Raw genomic sequence first — 20,874 nt, forward strand, 5'->3', positions numbered from 1 at the left:
GTGTTATAATAGGCAGTCAGTGCCCGGTGTTATAGCCGTGTTATAATAGGCAGTCAGTGCCTGGTGTTATAGCCGTGTTATAATAGGCAGTCAGTCCAGGTGTTATAGTCGTGTTAAAATAGGCAGTCAGTACAGGTGTTATAGCCGGTGTTATAATAGGCAGTCAGTGCCCGGTGTTATAATAGGCAGTCAGTCCCCGGTGTTATAGCCGTGTTATAATAGGCAGTCAGTGACCGGTGTTATAGCCGTGTTATAATAGGCAGTCAGTGCCCGGTGTTATAGCCGTGTTAAAATAGGCAGTCAGTGCCCGGTGTTATAGCCGTGTTATAATAGGCAGTCAGTGCCCGGTGTTATAGCCGTGTTATAATAGGCAGTCAGTGCCTGGTGTTATAGCCGTGTTATAATAGGCAGTCAGTCCCCGGTGTTATAGCCGTGTTATAATAGGCAGTCAGTGCCCGGTGTTATAGCCGTGTTATAATAGGCAGTCAGTGCCCGGTGTTATAATAGGCAGTCAGTCCCCGGTGTTATAGCCGTGTTATAATAGGCAGTCAGTGCCCGGTGTTATAGCCGTGTTATAATAGGCAGTCAGTGCCCGGTGTTATAGCCGTGTTATAATAGGCTGTCAGTGCCCGGAGTTATAGCCGTGTTATAATAGGCAGTCAGTGCCCGGTGTTATAGCCGTGTTATAATAGGCAGTCAGTGCCTGGTGTTATAGCCGTGTTATAATAGACAGTCAGTACAGGTGTTATAGCCGGTGTTATAATAGGCAGTCAGTCCAGGTGTTATAGCTGTGTTATAATAGGTACTCAGTGCCCGGTGTTATAATAGGCAGTCAGTTCCTGGTGTTATAGCAGTCTTATAATAGGCAGTCAGTCCCCGGTGTTATAACCAGCATATAATAGGGAATCAGTCCCCCGGTGTTATAGCCGTGTTATAATAGGCAGTCAGTGCCCGGTGTTATAGCCGTGTTATAATAGGCAGTCAGTGCCCGGTGTTATAGCAGTCTTATAATAGGCAGTCAGTCCAGGTGTTATAGCCGTGCTATAATAGGCAGTCAGTGCCCGGTGTTATAGCCGTCTTATAATAGGCAGTCAGTCCAGGTGTTATAGCCGTGTTATAATAGGCAGTCAGTGCCCGGTGTTATAGCCGTGTTATAATAGGCAGTCAGTGCCTGGTGTTATAGCCGTGTTATAATAGGCAGTCAGTACAGGTGTTATAGCGGGTGTTATAGCCGTATTATAATAGGCAGTCAGTCCAGGTGTTATAGCCGTGTTATAATAGGCAGTCAGTGCCCGGTGTTACAATAGGCAGTCAGTTCCTGGTGTTATAGCAGTCTTATAATAGGCAGTCAGTCCCCGGTGTTATAGCCATCTTATAATAGGCAGTCAGTCCCCCGGTGTTATAGCCAGCTTATAATAGGCAGTCAGTGCCCGGTGTTATAGCCGTGTTATAATAGGCAGTCAGTGCCCGGTGTTATAGCCGTGTTATAATAGGCAGTCAGTGCCCGGTGTTATAGCCGTGCTATTATAGGCAGTCAGTGCCCGGTGTTATAGCCGTGTTATAATAGGCAGTCAGTGCCCGGTGTTATAGCAGTCTTATAATAGGCAGTCAGTCCAGGTGTTATAGCCGTGTTATAATAGGCAGTCAGTACAGGTGTTATAGCGGGTACTATAGCCGTGTTATAATAGGCAGTCAGTCCAGGTGTTATAGCCGTGTTATAATAGGCAGTCAGTGCCCGGTGTTACAATAGGCAGTCAGTTCCTGGTGTTATAGCAGTCTTATAATAGGCAGTCAGTCCCCGGTGTTATAGCCATCTTATAATAGGCAGTCAGTCCCCCGGTGTTATAGCCGTGTTATAATAGGCAGTCAGTGCCCGGTGTTATAGCCGTGTTATAATAGGCAGTCAGTGCCCGGTGTTATAGCCGTGTTATAATAGGCAGTCAGTGCCCGGTGTTATAGCCGTGTTATAATAGGCAGTCAGTGCCTGGTGTTATAGCCGTGTTAAAATAGGCAGTCAGTACAGGTGTTATAGCCGGTGTTATAGCCGTGTTATAATAGGCAGTCAGTCCAGGTGTTATAGCCGTGTTATAATAGGCAGTCAGTGCCCGGTGTTACAATAGGCAGTCAGTTCCTGGTGTTATAGCAGTCTTATAATAGGCAGTCAGTCCCCGGTGTTATATCCATCTTATAATAGGCAGTCAGTCCCCCGGTGTTATAGCCATCTTATAATAAGCAGTCAGTGCCCGGTGTTATAGCCGTGCTATAATAGGCAGTCAGTGCCCGGTGTTATAGCAGTCTTATAATAGGCAGTCAGTCCAGGTGTTATAGCCGTGTTATAATAGGCAGTCAGTACAGGTGTTATAGCGGGTGTTATAGCCGTGTTATAATAGGCAGTCAGTGCCCGGTGTTACAATAGGCAGTCAGTTCCTGGTGTTATAGCAGTCTTATAATAGGCAGTCAGTCCCCGGTGTTATAGCCATCTTATAATAGGCAGTCAGTCCCCCGGTGTTATAGCCAGCTTATAATAGGCAGTCAGTGCCCGGTGTTATAGCCGTGTTATAATAGGCAGTCAGTGCCCGGTGTTATAGCCGTGCTATAATAGGCAGTCAGTGCCCGGTGTTATAGCCGTGTTATAATAGGCAGTCAGTGCCTGGTGTTATAGCCGTGTTATAATAGGCAGTCAGTGCCCGGTGTTATAGCCGTGTTATAATAGGCAGTCAGTGCCAGATGTTATAGCCGTGTTATAATAGGCAGTCAGTGCCTGGTGTTATAGCCGTGTTATAATAGGCAGTCAGTCCAGGTGTTATAGCCGTGTTATAATAGGCAGTCAGTACAGGTGTTATAGCCGGTGTTATAATAGGCAGTCAGTCCAGGTGTTATAGCTGTGTTATAATAGGCACTCAGTGCCCGGTGTTATAATAGGCAGTCAGTTCCTGGTGTTATAGCAGTCTTATAATAGGCAGTCAGTCCCAGGTGTTATAGCCAGCATATAATAGGCAGTCAGTCCCCCGGTGTTATAGCCGTGTTATAATAGGCAGTCAGTGCCCGGTGTTATAGCCGTGTTATAATAGGCAGTCAGTGCCCGGTGTTATAGCAGTTTTATAATAGGCAGTCAGTCCAGGTGTTATAGCCGTGCTATAATAGGCAGTCAGTGCCCGGTGTTATAGCCGTCTTATAATAGGCAGTCAGTCCAGGTGTTATAGCCGTGTTATAATAGGCAGTCAGTGCCCGGTGTTATAGCCGTGTTATAATAGGCAGTCAGTGCCTGGTGTTATAGCCGTGTTATAATAGGCAGTCAGTACAGGTGTTATAGCGGGTGTTATAGCCGTATTATAATAGGCAGTCAGTCCAGGTGTTATAGCCGTGTTATAATAGGCAGTCAGTGCCCGGTGTTACAATAGGCAGTCAGTGCCCGGTGTTATAGCCGTCTTATAATAGGCAGTCAGTCCAGGTGTTATAGCCGTGTTATAATAGGCAGTCAGTGCCCGGTGTTATAGCCGTGTTATAATAGGCAGTCAGTGCCTGGTGTTATAGCCGTGTTATAATAGGCAGTCAGTACAGGTGTTATAGCGGGTGTTATAGCCGTATTATAATAGGCAGTCAGTCCAGGTGTTATAGCCGTGTTATAATAGGCAGTCAGTCCCCGGTGTTATAGCCATCTTATAATAGGCAGTTAGTCCCCCGGTGTTATAGCCAGCTTATAATAGGCAGTCAGTGCCCGGTGTTATAGCCGTGTTATAATAGGCAGTCAGTGCCCGGTGTTATAGCCGTGTTATAATAGGCAGTCAGTGCCCGGTGTTATAGCCGTGTTATAATAGGCAGTCAGTGCCCGGTGTTATAGCCGTGCTATAATAGGCAGTCAGTGCCCGGTGTTATAGCCGTGTTATAATAGGCAGTCAGTGCCCGGTGTTATAGCAGTCTTATAATAGGCAGTCAGTACAGCTGTTATAGCGGGTGTTATAGCCGTGTTATAATAGGCAGTCAGTCCAGGTGTTATAGCCGTGTTATAATAGGCAGTCAGTGCCCGGTGTTATAGCCGTGTTATAATAGGCAGTCAGTGCCCGGTGTTATAGCCGTGTTATAATAGGCAGTCAGTGCCCGGTGTTATAGCCGTGCTATAATAGGCAGTCAGTGCCCGGTGTTATAGCCGTGTTATAATAGGCAGTCAGTGCCCGGTGTTATAGCAGTCTTATAATAGGCAGTCAGTCCAGGTGTTATAGCCGTGTTATAATAGGCAGTCAGTACAGGTGTTATAGCGGGTGTTATAGCCGTGTTATAATAGGCAGTCAGTCCAGGTGTTATAGCCGTGTTATAATAGGCAGTCAGTGCCCGGTGTTACAATAGGCAGTCAGTTCCTGGTGTTATAGCAGTCTTATAATAGGCAGTCAGTTCCTGGTGTTATAGCCAGCTTATAATAGGCAGTCAGTCCCCCGGTGTTATAGCCAGCTTATAATAGGCAGTCAGTGCCCGGTGTTATAGCCGTGTTATAATAGGCAGTCAGTGCCCGGTGTTATAGCCGTGTTATAATAGGCAGTCAGTGCCCGGTGTTATAGCCGTGTTATAATAGGCAGTCAGTGCCCGGTGTTATAGCCGTGCTATAATAGGCAGTCAGTGCCCGGTGTTATAGCCGTGTTATAATAGGCAGTCAGTGCCCGGTGTTATAGCAGTCTTATAATAGGCAGTCAGTACAGGTGTTATAGCGGGTGTTATAGCCGTGTTATAATAGGCAGTCAGTCCAGGTGTTATAGCCGTGTTATAATAGGCAGTCAGTGCCCGGTGTTACAATAGGCAGTCAGTTCCTGGTGTTATAGCCATCTTATAATAGGCAGTCAGTCCCCCGGTGTTATAGCCAGCTTATAATAGGCAGTCAGTGCCCGGTGTTATAGCCGTGTTATAATAGGCAGTCAGTGCCCGGTGTTATAGCCGTGCTATAATAGGCAGTCAGTGCCCGGTGTTATAGCCGTGTTATAATAGGCAGTCAGTGCCCGGTGTTATAGCCGTGTTATAATAGGCAGTCAGTGCCTGGTGTTATAGCCGTGTTAAAATAGGCAGTCAGTACAGGTGTTATAGCCGGTGTTATAATAGGCAGTCAGTCCAGGTGTTATAGCTGTGTTATAATAGGCAGTAAGTGCCCGGTGTTATAGCCGTGTTATAATAGGCAGTCAGTGCCCGGTGTTATACCCGTGCTATAATGGGCAGTCAGTGCCCGGTGTTATAGCCGTGTTATAATAGGCAGTCAGTGCCCGGTGTTATAGCCGTGTTAAAATAGGCAGTCAGTACAGGTGTTATAGCCGGTGTTATAGCCGTGTTATAATAGGCAGTCAGTACAGGTGTTATAGCCGTGTTATAATAGGCAGTCAGTGCCCGGTGTTACAATAGGCAGTCAGTTCCTGGTGTTATAGCCGTCTTATAATAGGCAGTCAGTCCCCGGTGTTATAGCCATCTTATAATAGGCAGTCAGTGCCCGGTGTTATAGCCGTGTTATAATAGGCAGTCAGTCCAGGTGTTATAGCCGTGTTATAATAGGCAGTCAGTGCCCGGTGTTACAATAGGCAGTCAGTTCCTGGTGTTATAGCAGTCTTATAATAGGCAGTCAGTCCCCGGTGTTATAGCCATCTTATAATAGGCAGTCAGTCCCCCGGTGTTATAGCCATCTTATAATAGGCAGTCAGTGCCCGGTGTTATAGCCGTGTTATAATAGGCAGTCAGTGCCCGGTGTTATAGCCGTGATATAATAGGCAGTCAGTGCCCGGTGTTATAGCCGTGTTATAATAGGCAGTCAGTGCCCGGTGTTATAGCCGTGTTATAATAGGCAGTCAGTGCCTGGTGTTATAGCCGTGTTATAATAGGCAGTCAGTGCCTGGTGTTATAGCCGTGTTATAATAGGCAGTCAGTCCAGGTGTTATAGCCGTGTTATAATAGGCAGTCAGTGCCCGGTGTTATAATAGGCAGTCAGTCCAGGTGTTATAGCAGTCTTATAATAGGCAGCCAGTCCCCCGGTGTTATAGCCAGCCTATAATAGGCAGTCAGTGCCCGGTGTTATAGCCGTGCTATAATAGGCAGTCAGTGCCCGGTGTTATAGCCGTGTTATAATAGGCAGTCAGTGCCCGGTGTTATAGCCGTGTTATAATAGGCAGTCAGTGCCTGGTGTTATAGCCGTGTTATAATAGGCAGTCAGTGCCCGGTGTTATAGCCGTGTTATAATAGGCAGTCAGTGCCCGGTGTTATAGCCGTGTTATAATAGGCAGTCAGTGCCTGGTGTTATAGCCGTGTTATAATAGGCAGTCAGTCCAGGTGTTATAGCCGTGTTATAATAGGCAGTCAGTACAGGTGTTATAGCCGTGTTATAATAGGCAGTCAATACAGGTGTTATAGCCATGTAATAATAGGCAGTCAGTGCCCGGTGTTATAATAGGCAGTCAGTGCCCGGTGTTATAATAGGCAGTCAGTGCCCGGTGTTATAATAGGCAGTCAGTGCCCGGTGTTATAATAGGCAGTCAGTGCCCGGTGTTATAATAGGCAGTCAGTACAGGTGTTATAGCCATGTTATAATAGGCAGTCAGTGCCCGGTGTTATAATAGGCAGTCAGTGCCCGGTGTTATAGCCGTGTTATAATAGGCTGTCCCGCTGTGAAGGCTGGGTGTGATTGGTCCCGCCGCACACATTGCAGGAGCGCGCCATTTCCCTCCCCACAGGCGGAGTTAAGATGGAGGATACCGGCACTAAGCCGGGGTCCGGCGGAGACCCCCATTTATTTGACTATCCTCCCGTGAAAATGTTAGCGGACCGGCTCAAGGAGTGCAAGAAACGCGCGGGCTCCGCCGCTTCCTCCCCGTTCATCCTGGAGCGGCCGTGCGGCTGCGCCCTGGACATTGGGCTGGTGTGGATGCAGGGCTCGGTGATAGTGGTCCGGCCAGCAGGGGGCGCCACTATCCGCCTGACCGATGGCACTCACACATTTACTGTGTGCGGGGCAGACAAGGTGCCCAAGGGCAAACCCTTCCTGCTGCCAGGTAATAACTCTCTCCTAAAATATCCTGTCCAACTATTTAACCTCATGCATGTGACTACTCCTTAACCATGCAGGTCTTGGGTACTGTATTTATTTTCCTTTTTTTTTTGTGTCCACTCAGTCTGTCTTGTAAATGTTGTGGAGAGCATTGACACATTTTGCACCATTACACTGAGCCGCAGTGGTTATGGTGCTTAGTGTCCGTCATAGAGACTCTCTAGGCTCCAGTACCACTTCATATCATTGAAGATCCGTTGTTGCCTAGTGTCCCCGTGATGTCAGTTTTCGCACTAAATAAGGGTCCATGGGTGCCCGCTGCGCTGCCTTTCTCTGCACTTTAGTTCAAGCAACAATGGGTGGCAAAGCGAGCTCTCAAACTGCCGATTACTAGTATGAATTGGTATGACTAATGAAGAGTTAATGCCTTCCAGAAGGGTTAGAGCTATGGGTATCCTTGTGGTTGGCTCCAGACACTAAACTATTTTCCATGAGATGAAGTTATGGTGCTCAGATTGTCTAATCAAAGAAACTAATTCAGGATATTTATAAAATATTTGACAGCATTGCTCATCTGGAATATTTAAATAACTCCTAGTGTGAAAAGAGGTCCACTTCCCCTTAATTTTTGGTTCCTAAAGGTACAGTCTAAACACTGTCACCACGACAGCTCGCTGTGGAGGTCATGGTACTAGCAAACAACTTTTTTTTGCTTGAAAACATAACTCACCCATTGCAACATTATCTCTGTAACTTCCAAATACTAACTGAATTTCAGTGAAATTCCAACACAGTCATAATGAGTTTCATAAAGATACTACTACTCATTTTTAATATTGGGGTTACAGTGCCGCTTTAAATTAAAAATTTACTTTGAATATTCAATTTAAAATAAAAAAAAGCCTCATGGGAATAATTCCAGTAAGAGAGATTTTGAATGAATTTTCACAAATTAAATCCAAATGGGAAAAACTGATGCAAAAATAGCTGATCTAAAAAAAAAATATGCCTCTTTTCATTCTTAAAGGAACACTGTAGTGTCAGGAACACAAACCTGTATTTCTGACGCCATAGTGGTAAACAAACGTTATGTCCCTGGCCACATCTTTTTACAGGTGACTTTACTCACATTTTTCCAGCACTGTGGCTGGCCCCGTCTCCATGGCTGAGATCAGTTTTTATGAACGCAAAACGCCACCCTGCGCCAATACCCATCTCCTTATAGAGATGCATTGAATCAATTAATCTTTTTTGGCAACATTCAGTGCCCACATACATAGGGTCGTACTTTTCCAATCCAGTTTTGTGAATGAGGAGTTGCTGAGAGTGTCAGCTGACTGTTCTCAGCCAAACAATGGCACCCCTTCCCAGAGGCACTGAGGTTTTATAAGCCGGGTGCCAACTGGAGGGAGTTGAGATCGGCCCTGGAGTCTCACTTTGGTATTAAACCGTTCAAGAATGGTTAAAGAGCTTTGGGTAAGACTGCCCATTGGGGCCTCCTGGCATCATATCAACTTAATTCAGATGAAGTTGTTTTGGTGAGTGGAGTGCCCCTTAATTTAGTTGTTCTATAGCATGTCCCAGCAGGCTTTTTAACCCCATAACGTCGCTACGGAGTTTCATGCTGTATGCATTATAATGTGCTTTAAAGCCGTTGGTACTCCATGGAACGCCGTAAAAGGTTTCAACCCTATTAGCTCAGGTGTACTCAATTCCACCGTGATCCTCTTCTCAGGGATTGCCTGACAGAGCGATCACAGGGCTGCAATATGGGGACTGCCTCGATTGTCCTCCATAGGCTTCAAGGGAAGCAGCAAACCTCCTCGGATCTCCTACGTGTTCCGGTGGCGAAAATCTGCTGCAGCGCCTAGCAGAGCATCAAGAGACACCATCATAGTAACCAGAGACACAGCGGTAAGAGACACAATAACTCATCACTTAAGGACATTGGGGACAATACCGTATGAAGGCCAGGGACAGAGCCAGCACAAGTCAAAGCCAGGACCAATCAGAATCTCCTCATAGAGGTGCATTAAATCAATGCATCTATATGAGGGAAGTTTAGTTTCTCCATGCAGAGGGTAAATACACTGAGGTAAATAGCCTGAGATGTATACTTTTTTGCAGCACATTTATTTGTTCGGATAGTTATTAAGCTTACAAGACAAACCTATCAAATTCTAAAATCACTCCACATTAAAATTTTAATTTACTCCTTGTATTTTGTGACCCGCAACTACCAAAAATAAACTGAAATTCTAGACATACGACCTATAATTTTTTGTAAGCTGCACTAATTATGCACACTAGTATTGCCAAGCTGTGAAAACAATGCATTTTCTTTTCTTTTTATTATAAAATTAAGACACCCCACTGCCCAAATACAAAATATAAACCACAGATTAGTAGATATACCTCAAATGAAAACGTGCATGCCTTAATTATGCATTTTTTAATTGGAGTTATATCTAAAAACTGCAGGTACTATAAGCACCGGACACAATAAGCACTATTTAACCTCATGAATGTGACTACTCCTTAGCCATGCAGGTTTTGTGTACTGTATTTCTTTTTTTTGTGTCCACTCTGTCTGTCTTGTAAATGTTGTGGAGAGCAACTTGGCTGGGGTTTCACTATCCCTTCCCACCCTGGACCAACACCTGGATCCAGCTCCCAGTGGGAAGACCTCTCTGTGACGGACTGCCTGGCACAACGACTGGGTGCCTCCGTCAAACGATGCTCCTAGTGCTCACCAAGGGCACCGCAGCCTCTTAGCTGCCGCAGCTTGGCTGGGATCTCGCAGTCCTCCACCCACCGTGGACCCAAGACCAGGATCCAGCTTCCAGTGGGTGAACCTCTCCTACTCCAGAGAGTATAGCAGGAACAGCTCTTAAAGGGGCTAGTGATTAGAACCCAGGGGAGTATAAGGAGTATAGCAATCCCCAGAGCTGTCCCGAGGCTCTATGTTGAGGGTGAAGAGGAACTGATTTTAATGGTGCCACACTTGACCTTATATGACAATCCCCATGCAAGGGGAACACCCACATGGACCTTGTGGGGAACTCTGTCACAGACCAATAATAAGTGTTACAATACAATAAGCCTTCCCCTTTACTTAGGAGATAATTGAGTCAAGCACTATACTAAACTCAATTATCGCCAAACACAAAAAATAAACATTTTTACAAAACCTTTAAAACACATAAAATCCCCACAAAAGTTACATCCCATGATAGCCTTGATCTGGGTGACCAGCTTATCCAAAAATCACCCAGATCAGTTTAGGGGTTCAGGAATTTCCTGGAAGTCATAACTTTTACCGACTATACTGCTATAGCAGGTATAGCTTTTCCCCCCACTCATGAGACTAGGCTCTATGCTGTGGATGAACTGGTTTCTTGGGAGCCACACACAGCCTTTTATGCAACTCCCCATTCAAGGAGTTTCCTAAATTACATTCCAGGGGCATTCCCCGCTGGACCTGAGAGGAGACTGCTGCAAAGTACACATCTAAATTAAATTTGTCTCCCAGTACAATAAACACACAATATAATAAGAATACCTCAAAAGTACCCCACAAAACACATGAAAACCCCACAAAAGTCACATCCCCTGATAGCCCTGATCTGGGTGACCAACATCCAAAAATCACCCAGATCGGTTCAGGGGTTCGGGTTTTCTATGGAAGTCAATTATTTGACAGACCGTGCACATGGTCCTATGCCCAAAACCGTTCCATGAAATCAGTGCCAAAGGTCGGTCAAGTTCGGTGGTTTAAAAACCAACAAACTACTGAACGTAGTCAATATTCATACCGTGGAGCTTGATCCCCCTCCTCCAGATGAACGATTCCACCAAACAGTGCTCTTCTAAGTTGTATAGAACCGAATGCAGGCGATTGTGGAAGTCCAGTGGTGGTTGGAAGTTTCCGTGTCTGGTTTTTAGTTCCAGTAGATCTATGCCCAGACACCGCTTCCTGTGCTCGCGGGAACAAGATGGCCACCACCTTGTGGTCGTTCAAAGGAAATGTGGCCACTCACACAAACACTTACAACACTGCGGTGGAAATTGTTACAAACTATCAATTAGGCTTAATAAGCTATCGGGTGGTCTCTCGAACAGAGCCGTTTAAAGTGTGTTAGACATGGTATATTGCAGGGGCCATAGTCCTGAGGCAGGGGTCTGGCAAGCAGGCTCCTCCAGAAGTCTGTGGCGAGGTTCTGTTCGCCACAAGGTGCTCTGGGCAATTGCTGCCTCTAGAGTTCAGTGCAACTAAGCTAACCAAACCAGGAAGTAACAGGACCAGTTGTCTACTTAAAAAGCCAGGTGGTGTAACCAGTATAATTTATAAAAGTAAAAGTGTAAATTTCTATTGAAATCTGAACATTTTCCAAAATGAAAGGATCCAAAATAGGACCCACTTATCCCACACAAAGCTTTTCAGCAAGTAAAAGTTGTTTAGGGCTTTGGAATGTCCCTTTAATTGAAAACCAGAGAAATGAAACTTGGTCCTTAACCCCTTAACCCCTTAAGGACCAAACTTCTGGAATAAAAAGGAATCATGACATGTCACACATGTCATGTGTCCTTAAGGGGTTAAGGACACATGACATGTCATGATTCCCTTTTATTCCAGAAGTTTGGTCCTTAAGGGGTTAAAGGGACACTATAGGCAACCAGACCACTTCAGCTCATTGCACTTAGTGTTTACATTGCAGCACTAAGTCTGCTTAAAAAATGACTGTCTACCAGCCGTTAACATCCACTAAGTCTGGATGTTAACACACTTTTGGTACAGTAACTGACGCTGGATGTGAGGAACTGACACTCTGCATGAGGACATCCAGCGTCCATTATTACCCCAGTGGAAAGCATTGATTTAATATTTTCCTATGGGAAGGACCTAATGTGCGTGCGGCACTCACAGAGCATGAGCATTAGCACCTCCTAGTCTTTTACATCAGAGAAGGTGAAGCCGTGACCCAGCGCTGAGGGGCATTGGGATCAGGTAACTAAATAAAGGGATTTTAACCCTTTTTTCACGTCGGCGAGGAAGGGGGAGCTATAGTGTCAGGAATACAGCTTTTTGTATTTTATTTTTAAAATTTTTTTTAAAGCAATTGCTGCTAATGTTCCAGTCTATGTGAATTGCATTTTTTTCCACCTTGATTTGGAGTGTACTGTAGCTTACTGCTCCAGGTGGTTTATTGATTTGCTGTCATAATAATTATTGGAAGTTCTCTCCTAAAGGTCACTCCATTTTCACTGACAAATTCTTATTGTTATACCCTTTAGTGAGTGAAAACGTTTCTTAAAGGTTATTCTATATTTAAATTAAATTTTACTTTGAGGATATGGCTCTTTAAATAATTTAAAGAAACAAACTTGAGACTGTTAATATTTGTTTTCTTTTCCTTAGGGGTCTTCTTCGCCATATTAACATCTAATCATTCACATAGCTCTGATCCTCACCAACCCTATGAGGGGTATTTAGATACAGTGTAGCATTTCACTGGTAACTTTGGCAGAATGTATCTATCCTTCTGAGCTATATCCCAATAGGATTTGTGAATAGTGGAGCCTTCTGCAATTATACAAATGTATACCTTGTGTGCTGACAATTGAACCTTAGAAACATTCTTACCTCTTTGACCATCAGTTTTTAAAGGGACACTATAGTCCACATATAAAAGCAAGAAAGACAGGTCCCCCAGCCTTCTTTCTTGCTTTTATATGAACTTGCCATAAAAAAAAAAAATCTGAGTAAGTTCTAGTAATAAAACTTACCTCCGTTCCAGCGCCGAGCTCCCTGCTAGGCCACTCCCCCTTTTTCGTCAAAATAACGAAATCGCAGGGCCCAATAGGACGCTTCTCGCGCTGCACCAATCGCATTCTTCATAGAGCTGCATTGAATGCCGCCCTATGAAGAAACTCAGCGCTCAACCGCGCATGTGCGCGGAATGCGCCTTCGCGAGCTGAGCTGTCTGACAGTTCAGCTTGCTTTATATACCTGCCCCCCTCCTCAGCCAAACTGTTTGCATATAAACACTATATATAGATTTCTCTTTATATAGTGTTTCTATGCAAACACACAAGTAGTAAAAAATTAGACATACACACTTTCTCCATCCATCTGTTCCCATCATCTATATCCATCTGTTCCCATCATCCATATCTATCCGTCCACTCCCATCATCCATATCCATCCGCACCCACTCACCCTCAGTCACCCACCCACACTCACTAAATAAGTTTACTTATAGTTTGAATCCTCCCCTCCTCTTCGGTCTTCAGCCTGTCAGCTCAAGCCACTCCCACGCAGTGCTGACAGCCTCAGCACACAAAGCGCGTTCACAGTGCTTTTTGTGCTGATAGCACGTCTGAAGTATTCACCCATGCGTGAATACATCAGACGTGAATGAAGCCTTTTTTGGGCTTCTGAACTCGGAAGTCCCTCTGGTGGATGTCTGACTGCAATAGGGAGGTGTTCCAAGCTTCCAATATAAACACTGTATTTTCTACGAAAATACAGTGCTTGCAAGAAAAAGGCTACAGGGAGCTCTTGTTCTCACCTGAACAACCTCATTAAAGGGACACTGTAGGCACCCAGACCACTTCTGCTCATTGGAGTGGTCTGGGTGCCAACTCCCACTACCCTTAACCCTGCAAGTGTAATCTCATTTCATAATCTCATTTCATAAATGTCATAAACTGCAATAATTACATTGCAGGGTTAACTCCACCTCTAGTGGCTGTCTACTAGACAGCCACTAGAGGTCACTTCCTAGTTTCTAGCACAGGTTTCCTGTGCTAGAGCGTCGCTGGACGTCCTCACGCTGTGTGAGGACCTCCAGCGTCGCTCTATTCCCCATAGGAAAGCATTGAAATGATTTTTCAATGCTTTCCTATGGGGAGACGTAATGCGCATGCGCGGCATTTCCGCGCATGCGCATTACGTCTCCTCGGCCGGTGGGCGAGATTAGTCTCGCCCATAGGCCGACGTAATCACCAGGAGGAGCGTCGCGGAGAAAGCGGCGAGGGACATCGCCGCTGTCCCAGGTAAGTGACTGAAGGGGTTTTCACCCCTTCAGTAACCGGGGATTGGGGGGTGGGAGGGAGAGGGACCCTCCAGTGCCAGAAAAACGGATCGTTTTTCTGGCACTGGAGTTTCCCTTTAAGCTGAAGTTGTTCAGGTGACTATAGTGTCCCTTTAATTCTGGCACACACTATTTCACCGAACACTGTTTCTTTTTGTTCATTGTAACTTTTTGTATGTGTTTTTTGCTATACTCGTTTTGATTTGTTTCTGATTTCTTTGAGGCCTAGTCCCTTTTGTGTGATGACCCCTCATTTGTATTTATTTTGATGTTCAAAATAGGGTTATTCCCTTAAATTACCTACACAACCCTATTGTATATCAGAGCAATTTTATTGCTTCTGGTGTTCTTTAAAATATTTTGACACTTATGTTGCCATTTAAGTGCCAATCTCTACTAAATATTGGAGTATTGTGTTTATTTTTATATGTGTATTTCGTAAACCTGATGTGTGCTACTACTGTGTAAAACATAATGTGTTCAGCTGCATCTTCTGAGTACAATGATACTCCCAAAGTACACACTATCTAGCCAGGTTACAGTGCTATATAAGAGACCTGACACTTTCCATTTTTGCAGTTATCTTGATGGGCCTATTCTACATTTTGTGCGGCATTGTAGCCGTTTGAAAGTTAAAATTACCCCATAATGCATATGTGATATCAAATTTGTATTTAATTTAGTATATTTTGAGCCTTGCTATACAGCCATTTTAGCACTAACTTCATTCAAAGTGCTTTTTCTTTTCACATTTGTTTTTATTTGCACATTGCAATTTTTTTCATTTTTTACTAAATTGTACTCCGCTGTATAATTTCTCCTGTGTACAAAATAAACCCCTTCATATACCCTTGTGGTTTTTTCTTTTTTCTTTTCTATATATGACAAACTGAAGATGGATTTATGGTGCATTTTGGGGCACACCATGGCAACTATCACATGATATATATTTAGCTTTGAGGTGCAATTTTTTTCACACACAAATTTTATTTTTATTTATCTTAAAGGACCACTATAGTGCCAGGAAAACAAGCATTTTTTTTTTTTTTTTTTTCTGGCACTAAAGGGTCTCAGGGTCCCACTCTTGCCTTTCTCCAACGTCGGGCTCCCTCGGCGCTGGGGAACTCTCCTCCCTCTTCCGACGTCAGCGCCGAATTCTCAATGTTTTCCTATGGACGTCAGTGTCTTCTCACTGTGATTTTCACAGTGAGAAGCGCCTCTAGCGGCTGTAAATGAGACAGCCACTAGAAGCTGGATTAGCCCATAGGTAAACATAGCAGTTTCTCTGAAACTGCTATGTTTACAGCTGCAGGGTTAACCTTCGATGGGCCTGGCACCCAGACCACTTCAGCTCAATGAAGTGTTCTGGGTGCCTATAGTGGTCCTTTAACTATACTCTACAACAATGGAGTACAACACTAACCCATATGTATACCTTTGCAAAGTAACAATCCTAATCCCAGTCTAAACTTTTAACCAAACCTTTAATTCTAAACCAAATCCTAATTCCAAATCTAACCCTAACTCTTTTAATATACCTCACCTTAATCCTAACCCATACCCTAATTATATCCCTAGCTCTAATTATAACCTTAATGCTAATCTCAATCCTAACAGTATAAATAGTGTTGAAGTCAGCAGATAAATTCCCTTGCAGCTTTCAGCAGAGATTCTTTGCTGGCCCCAATATGAAACCTAATCCTAAATTTCATTATAGACCAAATATTAAACCTACTATTTACACTAATATTAAATCTTAAGCTCTAATTTAATCGTTATACCAAAAGTTTCCTCTGCTAATGTCTGTACTGATATTGGCAAAATGAAATCCTATACTAAGAGTGGTATGTTGCTGCCATCTACTGGCTATTTTCTGTGTGTATGTATGTGTGGAGGGTGATCATCCATAGTCTGTTCAGACTCTGGGGGTCTCCCATCCAGTGAGAGAATCACTGTGACAGGGCATGACAAGTGCCAGGTCCTGGCACTTGGGATTTGTGAGCCTGTTTAGCCCCCCCGTGTAGTCTGTCTGTCAGTGCATGTGTCTGTTAGTGAATGTGTATATAAAATCAGTGTGGGCCTGTTGTGTGTTTAGTGACCTTTCCCCTTTAATTACATGGGAAAAGTGATTTTACCCACCTTTTCTCCCGTGCCATGCTGGTGACACCGCTGATGGCTCCCACCTCCATGGCTGAGATCATCAATCTTGACGTTATCAGCCAATCCAATGCTTTCCTATAGGAAAGTATTGGGAGACTATTGTGCATGAGCGCAAAACGTCACGCGGCACCAATCAATTTCTCATCATAGACATGCATTGAATCAATGCATCCTTATTTGAGCATTAATGTAGGTGCTGCACACTCTACAGGCCGTCTGACTCTCACTAGAGATGTTTGTAGGCAGCAATGTAAACACTGCTTTTTGTCTGGAAAGGTAATGTTTTACATTGAAAAGCCTGCAGGGACAGGGAATTTATTTTTTTTAGACCTCCGAACAACAACATTAAGTTGTTCTGGTGACTATAGTGTCCATGTAAGAATTGCATTGTTGACGTTTAAACACTTTGACTAATCAAAAAAACTGGCTTCTGGATTCCAGGCAACTTTGTCGAGCCCTGCACTGTGGAATTAAAGAGCTGTAGGCAGTGACATTCATGCTCTGCGAAAAATGGCCCCGGCTTTCAGAGGGGAGCAACAGATACCTATTGATACCTGGGACTCCCTGGTGTGAGCAGGGATTTTTAACAATAATGCCTCTCTTTTGTTAACTATTACATTTTTTTTTCTCTCTCTCATGTTTATTAAGTTTGAAATCACATTCTACTAAATAATAAAAAAATATCCATGGCACTACCTCTAGCCTGATCTGGATAGAAATGATATGTTTATCTGCACTATTCCTTTATTCTATTTTATGCCCTGTTCAGAAATTTAAATCCAATTTAGAATTTTCACTTTCAAAAGAAATATAAACTGCTGTCTGATCTCTAAACGTGATCATTTTATCATTAATCTGGTTCTTAAAGTTAATCAACATTGGTAAACCTTCACATCACCATCATTTACGTATGTCATCATTTGTTTCCTGTAAGAAGAACATAGAAGTGTTGGCATTAAGTCAAGAAAAGCTTTTGTTCAGACGTGGTTACATTGACAAATAGAAAACCTTTTGCTGGTATTGCAATTCTCCATGCTACTTCTAGGACACCTTTTTAGTCTAGACCAGTTGTTCAGTTAATGATGTTACAAAGGGACTACTCTGATTTTGATGTGTTCCTTGAGGACGCTTGTGCTTTGAGAGTAGTTTTAAGAGAGGGGATACTCTGAAAATGATGTGGGAAGCACTTTCTCTAGAGCTTTACAATCGGATAGAACAGGTTTGATTTCTAAGAGTTTTGGTACCAGGAAAATTGAGAATTAGGACTATAAATCACACTTTACTGACATTTGCATCTTAATTTAATTCACAATTTGATCAAGTTAATCGAATTGTTTGGAAACATTTTAAGAATATTGATGAACTCTTGCCTTAAAAATTTTAAGAGTTATAATGGTAAATGTAAATGTGTGGCTAGACATTCCAGCACATTGGGGACATTCTTTCACCTAGTCCCTTTTATTTTATTTTTTAATGGCCGTAAGCAGAGACCCTATTGGCTTCCCACCCATGTATTTTTTTTTTTTTTTTTTTTTTTAATTCTTTATTTTTGGTGTGCATGAAAATATAACATGTGGGCTCATCATGCCCCAAAAGCTATGACAAGCATGAAAACAGATATTTAACAGTTGGTTGGCATGTGGAATATTCTGCACAATTTTTGTATGGAGTAATAGCTGATTAAACTGCACTGTAGTACACATAGTATGGCAGGTTAAGTACAATTGTTGCTTTAGATTAGTTACTGAGTGTTAGCACAAGTTTCAAGCTTAACTAAATAGTTATTCCATCAGAGTGGGATTTAACCTAAGTTACTAGCATGGAGAAAAGACATGTAAGATTATCAGGCTTAGTTACTTAAATCATACTTTAAGCTATGCAATCTAGGTAGACTTCCTACAGTTGGTACCTGAACTGGCATTCAGTGTCCTGAGAGTTATGTGTCAGCACCTCACCGGTATATCCTCTGGGCTGCTGCGGTAGATCGGCACATGGGGTGGAGAGGTGGAGGGTTATGGCTGCTCTGTCGCGTCTCAGGCGCCTTGTTGTAGCGGATCTGTGAGGAGTTCTCCGGAGTGTCTGGTAGGCTTTTGCTTGGGTCCTGCAGGGTGGTCTCTGCGTTGCCGGCTGGTAGCGCCCTCTGTGCTGCTTGCCTGACATAGCTGGTTTGGGCTGCTTATGCAGGCGACCATGTGGTCGGTGAGGTCTCCTCCGAGCCGCAGTCCCAGCGTTTGCCCGCTTCCGCGGTGTTGTGAGTGCATCCGGGTAACACAGCTGACTGTGAGGGGGCACAGGTTGTGGAGCCGCCGGTTTAGTCGGTGCCGGAGCAGGGAGTCGACTCTTCTCTTCCAGTCGCTCCCAGAATCGCCGGCATACGGCGTCAAATTTGGCCCGAAAGGTCGCTGCCCAGTCGCTTGTGCTGTGGTGCTCCTGGTGGGCTGCACCGCTGTCGGCCATCTTGGCTAGGCCATATGCGTCCCGTTGGTCGGAGCCACTCTCTTGAGCGACCCGTAGGTGAGTGCTCCCAGTAGGTAGGCGGACCGGGATAACCCCCGCCGGTCCATAGGGGGGGGGACAAGGGCTCGTATGCTCCGAGGCTGTTAGTTGTGGCGGTGGGAGAGCGGCCGCCTCTCCTGCGCACGCCACGTGGGTAGGCCTCAAGCGCTTGTCGGGTGAGTAGGTCTCGGATTGTTGCTTAAGGGGTGTCATTTCGCTCCTTTTGATGTCCCCTCACTTTTGTTGGCCTTTATGGCCCAATTAGTCGTCGTTTGGGTCGTGTGAGACTGTTATTTTTAAAGCTTGGTGCAGGAGCTCAGGAGGCTAACGTCCTCTCAGCTCCGTGGTCAGGCCCCGCCCCCCCTTCCCACCCATGTTATGTTGAAATGTGCTGGTCAACCCTGTTTAACCACTTAAGGAATGAGCCAGTTGTACAAGTTGTGATCAAAACGTAAACCAAACCTGGCATCTGCGCAACCTGTCTGTCCAACCGTAATTCACCTTTCATATTAAATGCACCCTCACTTATATCATTTTGTTCAGGAGAAACAGGACTTTTATGCCACATCAAATATTTATAATTAATTTAATAAAAAAATGTGAAATAATTTCTTATTTAATATATTTTTGTATGATTAATTGGGAAAACTGACCTCTGATCTAGCTGGGTATGGCTGAGGGTATATGGGGGGGGGGGGGTCTTTTTATGTACCATTTACTTTTTCACGTACCCATCACTACAACCCATGTGTACTGCTGCAAACAGAAAATTTACCGTAAATTTATTTTCTGTTTTTTTGTTTGTTTTTTGCAGGAAAATATGTGATGGTAATGGGAGTGGTGTTGTCTTGCAATCCTGAGCCTGTTTTACGTGCAGTGAAGATTACAGATTTATCAGAAAATCCTGTACACCAGACCATGTGGAAGTACGAAGTGGATGATTTGCATAAAATATTGAATTCTAAAATTTGTATTTGCTAGGTAAAAATTAGCAAGTGCACTCTACTAGGATTTGCAAACTATATATAACAAAATCTAAAGAAACAGAATCCACCTTCAGTGCGGAATCTATTTGAAGTGACTGACAATTTTTCATTTGTCAATCAATGGGGGTTTAAATATTCTTTCAATTGTCAAATTATCTTGCATTTCACACATAAACATCCCTTACACATATGTTAAATCCATACTTTGTGCTAGTAAAACTAAGCAAACTACCTTAAAAGATGCTTGATTGAAATAGAAAGAAAGCTTCTGAAAATGAACAAATACATTATTGGGAGGTATATTTATTTTTTATTATGCCATGGTGATATTTGGGGTGCTTGAGAAGCATCCTCTGAATGTTGTATTTATTGTCTTTAATGCTATGCTGAGAGCATAGCATTAAAGATTTGGAAATCCTAAAAAAAAAAAAAACGTATTCTGTACTTGTAATGGCAATTTAGCCTGCACATGAAAGATGACATTTTATTTCCTATAAAGCCATACCAAGTCATGTTTGTTGTGACGTGCACGGTGTGCGTAATGATACTTCTATATCTCTCTTCAGTTTGTTAGAAAAATCTTTCTGTCTGTTAAGAGGTTTGCTTATGAAAACTGTTAACATTATGAAGTGCAAAGAACAAATGCAAATGTTTGTGTATATTTACTGTGGTATATTTAATTTAAGTTTTGTTTTTAAAAGTTTGGTGGGGGTTTTATAACCCTCTAACTTAAATTTAACTGCGTGTGTGTGTTTTTTTCATTCACATGAACATGTGACTAAAAGGTACTCCTGCAGTATAACCTCTAGAAATGGTCAGAGTAACAGCATCACTGATTTATATACTTGTAATATATTGCCCATTTCTGTTTATTATAGAAACTGAAGTGTTTTGTAAGAATGTTTTGGAGTGTTACAACAGTTTTCACTATTGTACATTATGCTCTCTAATGTCATTTTGACACTCTATTAAAGTATGCGATGGTGCATAACACTTTATATTATCCTGTGCACTGCTTGGTCTCATTGAAGTCAGTAATGCTTCCAATTTACGATGACAACACATTTCTTCATTGCAAGAGTTATGATCATAAGGAGCATGTACTGTTGTCTGTACATTTGGTGGG

The 20,874-nt window shown here is 43.5% G+C and overlaps 1 protein-coding gene across 1 annotated transcript; it reads left to right on the forward strand.

Annotated features, from left to right (window-relative positions):
- The first annotated feature begins 616 nt into the window (after positions 1-616).
- On the forward strand, positions 617-20,556 carry RMI2 (RecQ mediated genome instability 2). The gene is made up of 3 exons (XM_063428834.1): positions 617-634; positions 6,605-7,013; positions 19,577-20,556. The coding sequence occupies exons 2-3, from the start codon at positions 6,707-6,709 to the stop codon at positions 19,741-19,743; spliced, it is 474 nt and encodes a 157-aa protein (XP_063284904.1). The 5' UTR covers positions 617-634; positions 6,605-6,706; the 3' UTR covers positions 19,744-20,556.
- Positions 20,557-20,874: the final 318 nt, after the last annotated feature.

The sequence above is a fragment of the Pelobates fuscus genome, chromosome 8 (assembly GCF_036172605.1).
Source record: "Pelobates fuscus isolate aPelFus1 chromosome 8, aPelFus1.pri, whole genome shotgun sequence".
NCBI lineage: Eukaryota > Metazoa > Chordata > Amphibia > Anura > Pelobatidae > Pelobates > Pelobates fuscus.

Excerpts from the sequence above, each read along its gene's own strand:
- RMI2 (XM_063428834.1), top strand. The coding sequence starts at position 6,707 with ATGGAGGATACCGGCACTAAGCCGGGGTCCGGCGGAGACCCCCATTTA. Across the intron at positions 7,014-19,576 it reads CAAACCCTTCCTGCTGCCAG|GAAAATATGTGATGGTAATG; the intron begins GTAATAACTCTC and ends TGTTTTTTGCAG.